This window comes from Propithecus coquereli, unplaced genomic scaffold (genome assembly GCF_000956105.1).
Source record: "Propithecus coquereli isolate 6110/MARCELLA unplaced genomic scaffold, Pcoq_1.0 Scaffold215, whole genome shotgun sequence".
Lineage (NCBI taxonomy): Eukaryota > Metazoa > Chordata > Mammalia > Primates > Indriidae > Propithecus > Propithecus coquereli.
In genome coordinates, this window is record NW_012146634.1 from 2,646,333 (window position 1) to 2,652,959 (window position 6,627).

General features: G+C 38.6%; 1 protein-coding gene across 3 annotated transcripts in view; it reads right to left on the reverse strand.

The window, feature by feature from the left end:
• Positions 1-1,965: 1,965 nt before the first annotated feature.
• The window catches only part of AMPD1 (adenosine monophosphate deaminase 1), a 20,926-nt gene continuing 16,264 nt past the window's right edge, over positions 1,966-6,627 (reverse strand). For 2 of the 3 annotated variants that reach the window (XM_012644612.1, XM_012644611.1), the window contains 7 exons: positions 6,239-6,402; positions 4,776-4,902; positions 4,470-4,633; positions 3,682-3,802; positions 2,785-2,958; positions 2,501-2,611; positions 1,966-2,139 (listed from right to left, as the gene is read on the reverse strand). In XM_012644612.1, the coding sequence (XP_012500066.1) occupies positions 1,981-2,139; positions 2,501-2,611; positions 2,785-2,958; positions 3,682-3,802; positions 4,470-4,633; positions 4,776-4,902; positions 6,239-6,402 (1,020 nt within the window). In that variant the 3' untranslated portion in view covers positions 1,966-1,980. The remainder of the gene's footprint in view (positions 2,140-2,500; positions 2,612-2,784; positions 2,959-3,681; positions 3,803-4,469; positions 4,634-4,775; positions 4,903-6,238; positions 6,403-6,627) is intronic. The other variant, XM_012644610.1, reaches the window with a different exon arrangement.

Sequence of the window (6,627 nt, forward strand, 5' to 3'; positions counted from 1 at the left end):
TTGTTTGTAGTAAATTTTGGACACTGATCTTTATGGGTTCCCCCGACAAAAACAACAGGCCTGGTGCAGTGGCTTACACCTATAATCCTAGCACCCTGGGAAGCCAAGGTGGGAGGATTGCTTTAGGTCAGGAGTTTGAGACCAGTCTGAGCAAGAGCGAGACCCTGTCTCTACTAAAATAAGAAAAATTAGCCTCTACCAAAAATAGAAAAAATTAGCTGGTTGTCGTGGCATGGGCCTGTAGTCACAGCTACTGGGGAGGCTGAGGCAGGAGAATTGCTTGAGCCCAGGAGTTTGAGGTTGAAGTGAGCTATGATGATGCCACTGCACTCTACAGGTGAGGTGGGGGTGGGGGGGCCTGGAGCAAGACTCTGTCTGAAATAAAATTAAAAAAAAAAAAAAACTCCCTACCTAGTGTATTTAGAAATTTATTTTTTGAATTTTGCCTTCAGGATGATTATTTGGCAAAATGAGGCAGATTGAATTCCAAGAACCAAATATGAAACCAAATCTGTCATGGGCTGTGTAGATGTAATAAATAAATTCACATGTATATATTCTACTGCCTTCTCATGGGTAACATGGAGGTATACATAATGGTAGTTAATGCCCTTTTTAGTCTGAGAATAGACTGTTTAATTTAGTAATTTATGTTATTTTGATGACAAAGAGGCGAAGGTAAAATAAAATCAAGTTCTCTAAGGGACCTACAAATATTCAGCAAGCAAAACTTCAACTTCAGAAAGCGGGCAGGGAATTCTTACACCAGGGCTAGTACAAACATGCCATCAGGGTCACACCTATGCTTATGGCTACCTGTAAGGAATGTGGAAACATGCAGAAATTTGCTTTTCATTTTTTTCCATTTGAAACATCATTACTTCCTATTTCACAAAATTCTTTTTTTTTACATTTATAGCCACATACTCTATAGTTTCATGCTGTGAACAACTCGAGGGTAGGAATGAAATCTTATTCTTTATATCTTTGGTGTTTAGAATAGTGCCGATACTTTAGATGTTTGATCAACAATTGTTTATTAAATAAGTTGAATGAAATATCAGCTCAGCCACTAGATGGCAACACAGTATAACCTGCCTAATTGGAATTTCCCCTGACTTTAAGAAATAGGCATATTGCTAAAAAGTTACGTGTATATTTTACTTTAGTAAGCAAAATCATTTAAAATGTACCACTATAGCTCACTATAACCTTGTTGTCAGTTACATCCTTAAAGCTAAGAATCCTTTGTAGGATAAATTATCCCTGAGTATAATAAGGCATAAGTACTGATTTTCTGTATTGGGGTACACCTGCTTTGTTTTTGTCTAAGAAAGCCACTATTCACTTGCACTTTGTCAAAGGACTTTTTACTTATTTTTTAAATTTTAAAAATTAATTATTATTATTATTTTAGAGACAGGGTGCTCTGTTGCCCAGGCTGGAGTGCAGTGGCACAATCATCCCTCACTGCAGCCTCAAACTCCTGGGCTTAAGTGATCCTCCTGCCTCATCCTCCAGAGTAGCTAGGATTATAGGAGCAGGCCACATCACCTGTCTCAAGGGACTTTTTAATGGTTCTATGTGCCTTAAGCAAATTTCGTTCCATAAACCAAAAGCCTGTATTCTTCCCAACAAGTCATTTGCTTGTATTTTTGCCCAACTTTAATAACTTTTTTGCCTGAAAGTCATGGAACTCTGCAGTCAGACAAATGTAGTTCCCCGCTGCTACCCTTCACTAGATATATTCTTGTGTAGGTTATTAACCTTACTAACCTCAGTTTACTAATTTTCCCCAAAATGGAGATAATAATATCTACTTTATAAAGGTTGCGAAAAGGATTAAAGGAATAATATCAGTGGAACATCTAATACAGTAGGAACTCAAACTTAGTTTACAGTAGGAACTCAATAACTGGAAACTATTATTCAAACTCTACAATGAAAATCTCACCCATGTTATTATTTGGATTATTTGTTTTATTCTGTTGATTTAAGACCTTCAGCAATTAAATTGAGTTCATAACACCAGGTTTCATAGCGATAGGCCATGCGAATTTGGGCTACATTTGTCCTCCGGATATCATTTCCTGCAGGGCCTTCTTCAAGATAATTGTCACCCAGAAACTTTGCTTTCTCCTATAAGAGAAAAGGAAGTAGAATGATTGTTGTTGCTTTTCACTCTGTTTCTATACAGAGACAATAATTGCATTCTCCACAAAAATTCTTTCCTTATGTTAGCCACTGGCAAAAGAAAAAACCATTCAAAGCAGTCATCTAGTGCCTCACTGTTTACTGTCTACTGAGAAATCAAGTATATTTTATTTCCCTTACCCAAAGGATATGGCCAGAGAGATAGAATACTCCTTTCTATTCCCTGTCCATGGTAACTGCATATGATTTGTGGTACAACTTTTCTACTTGTGTTTCCCTAACTAATTTTTCAATATGCAAGTTACCAGACCCTATACTCCGAAGGGCAACTCAAGGACAGATCTACCTCATGAGAAATTCCACATTGCAAAACACTGTTCCTTGCTACTTCACACATATCACAGGTGCTCAGCTTGAAGACTTGTGCAGCAATGGCATATTCTTCCATCAGGGGCTCCTGCAGTTGTTTATTTAAATGAGACAAAAAAGAGGAATGCATTAATAAAAGAAACAACGTGCATCCTGCACAAAAAAAGTATAATAAAACACCTGGATTTGACTTTCAAATTCTGGGTAGAAACAACAGTCCAGCAAAATATATTTGGATTACTCAAGATTCCATATGTATACCTTGGTGAAGTGGAATTGCATCGGGTCATCTGTAGACAGTGAGATCATTAGTCCTTTCTGGAGGAAATCTAAAAAAGGATTTTTGGCATACTCTAGGAATAGGCTGTTGTTACTTAATGGCGACATGGCAATGGGAATCTGGGCTAAGAAAAACAAGTACTGTAACACAGGAGTCTGAAAAGGAAAAGTGAAAAAAAAAAAAGTAAGGATGTTGAAAAAGGGATACAAACATTAAAATAAAACATTTAAAAAAGAGGATAGAAACATTAAAATCTTATGGTCTACCTTAAGCTTTAGCTTTGAACAAAATTATCACCTGTTCTTTAAATCCCCTAATAAAGAATTACAGTTTTTCAATGTAAATATGTAAATACTATTTAGAATAAATGTATTTAGGATCATCAATTTTCAGAAACATAGAATCAAAAAAAATTGTTTGGCCTTTAATTGCTTAAATTAAATGGTCTGTCTCAGCAAAAAACTTCATCTTGAAACATTCTTTCTTTATGCTACAAGAAAGTTCTGACTCTCACAAGAGACATTTGACAGCATGCTAGAATAAGAAATCTGGCGAAAACTAGCTTAAGGTAAACCAAGCCATCTCTGAATTATTCCTTGTTGGAATTCTAAACCGAAAGCCAGAAGATCTGCATTAACTCATCTCTGCCAGCAACTAGCCAGGTAATCTTGAGCAAGTCCCTTTACTTCTCTCTGTAAAATGAGCTGTACTAAATAATCCTAAAAATCTTTTATGCTCTACTTGAATTTGATTCCAGTGTTGATAATGACTTGTGACAGTATGGTAAGGAAAAAAAAAAAGAAAAGATTCATCTAGTTCCAATATAAAAGTTAATAAGAAGAGTTCCTCAAAAAAAAAAGAGAACGCCTCCAACTTACCTTTTTTAAATTCAGGCCGTGAGAGATATTATCTGCTATCATGAATGCTGTCATGAGATGAGTGAGAGCTCCAGCTTCCCCACAATGAGGTCGGAACAGAAACGTATTCATGCCTCGTTCCCTAGGGAAATGGAACTACTATAGAAATTGCAGACTCTGGGCACAGAGTGATTTACAAGAAAATTCAGTAGAAAAATTAACACTCCGGAAGAGAACAAGTCATCCAAAGATTCAGCAAAACTGACAATCCCAAATAATAATCTTAATTCTTCCTAAATACAAACTTTTTAAAAAGAGGCAGCAGAGAATATGGGGGTAAGGGGGAAAGGCAGTCAAGAGATGATTACCTGAACAGAAACATCTTCAGTCTCAACAGGGAATTTACCAATATCTTCATCTCATTAATATTTCTCCTATTCATATTTTAAGGGGTAAATGTTTCCAGAAAACCCCATTATAACATTCCTCTATTTATTCTTTACCCAGATATATCAAGAAGAGTAAACTGTATAGAGTTTTATAATAAGTTGTACAGTGATTAGTATAAATTCCTAACTTGAAAAAAAAAAACAAACTTTGAAATTTACTGAAGGCACCAAAATGTTGATTCCTGCCCCCAATTAAATAAACTGGAGAAAAAGTTAAGGGAAAGACATTTCTGATTTTGGCCAATTGGAAGAAGCATCCCAGTGATGCACTGAGGTCCTTGACCACACAGAGTGCCAATGTATGAGGAAAGAGCTATGTCATGTAGGCTCGCCTTCTAGCTCCAGTTCTCTTCTACTTACTTTCTCAGGCTGTTGAGCACCGTAATATTTGCATACATGTAGTAGGCGTAGTAAGTGTAAGATGGATTCTTTTCCACAGTCCACTCCTGAGGTTTGGGACTCTTAGAGGAGAACATGTGGCCACTGTGTTTGGATTCATCATCCACACTGTCAAAGCCAGTGATCTGTCAGGAAGAGTGAGCCATGCAATGGGTCCTCCAAAGGCAAGGACCAAGTGTAAAGAGAGAAACCCCATGAATACGTTATGGCCAGGTAGGAAAGCAGGTTCATGAGCAGCAGTATTAAGGCCTGCAAAGTCATGCTTACATGCTTGAGGAAGACACTGAGGTCAGGATGAGCCTGGGGGTTGACGGTGGCCTCAAACACTGGCATGAAAACATTCTCCAGCATCTTTCCAAAGTGTGGAAGGAAATTCTTGGATCGGAACACATCACTGAAGACAAGAATGAAGAGAATTTAGGAAGAATGGAAGATTTTTAAGACTGAAAGCCCCAGTATGAGGGAATCAGAGGACCCACTGCCATGTACAGGCAAAGACCTGGTATGAACATCCTAGGTCCGCTCTCATACACTCTTCTTGGTTACCCACAAAGAGAGATTCAGTCTGGAAAGTATAAATTTCTTGATGGACCACATGCCAAATCTCTTCTACGACCCTCTGTGGTAAGAAAACTAAACCTTCACAGATAGGTCCAGATAGAGAATATAACAATTATGTTATAAAAGGTTTAATAATTTATATACGTGTGTGATATGCAAGATAGTGAGCATAAAATGGTTATCAAGAATACCTCTGATATTCTGTAGCTGGGGCAATTTAACAAACTCTTATATAGCACTTAATATATACCAACCACTCTTCTAAGTGGCCAGAAATATTAGCTGATTTAATCTTTATAACAACTCATTAAGCTAGGTGCTGTTTTTACCCCATTTTAGAGATGATGAAACTAAGGCAAAGAGAGGTGATATCATTTGCCCAGGGTCACACAGCTAAAAAGCGGTAGAGACAGGATTCAGGCATTGCCAGTCTGGGTCCAGAGTCCATACTCCTAACCACCACACTCTACCACCTCTTTGCCTTAATGGTATTACACAGGACATATTATTCCTGTCAAAAACTTACTTTTTGGCTAAAGAAACAGTATAAAACTCTTGCGTTGCCACAGGGCACACAGAACACAGAGGCAGGTGGCAGAGAATATATAAACACTTAAGTTAGATAAAAGGTCAATGGTACCGAACAAATCAAAAGAGAAGCCATCCCTGAAGCAATGAATGATAGCAGTTGGTATGAAAGGGATAAGACTTCCTCAGTAATACCATTGATAGGTACTCATTGATTATGGACAACTTCAGCGCTCATAGGTGAGATAACGGCAGACATTAGAAAAGGTTCTGATACAAGAAAGCTACATCCCAGTATAGATGAGCATGGGAAGGAATGAACCAGACACAGAGAAGAAGACCAGGAGAAAGAAAATGTATGCTAAAATGTATATAGTTTTTGTTCTAGCCTCCTTTTACTCATTCTCAGTAAGTTGTGATCTTCACAAAGCCCTGTGTTTTAAAAAACAAAAACAAAATACCTTCTCTGGTTAGAGACTGAGCTGAAATGATCTTCCTAACTCCTGTCTGTGGTCAAGAGTGCTGTACTCAGAGTTGGCAAACCAAGCACACAGGACGTGTTACTGAGCATGTTTATGCAGGGGAGGTGTGGCAGGTAAGACAAGGGCAGCCTTTAGGGTCTCCAATAGCCAGGTACATACTAGATTCTGGGGACCTGGATCATCCATGTCAGGTTGGGGCAGTGGATGTGGTTCTGGACAAACCAGGAGGAGAGTTTGCTCCACTCATCAGGACTGCGGCCATAGATGGACAGGCGGGGCTCAGCGTGCTGGTACTTGGCCTCCACCAGGTCTGCACCTACCTCCTGCAAAGCCAAGAGTGGAGTCTAAGCCAGGAATTCCCACAAGTCCCTCAGGGGTCTAAACCTGAGGGATCTGGGGAGAGGAGATGGGTACTAAGAAAAACTGAGGAAACGTGAAAGGAAGTAGAAGGAAAATATCAAAGGTTAAGATCCAAGGAAACTGAGAGTTGACGAGAATCTGGTGGGCATAAAAGATTGAACATAACAGAGACTAGAGAGTGGGCCAGG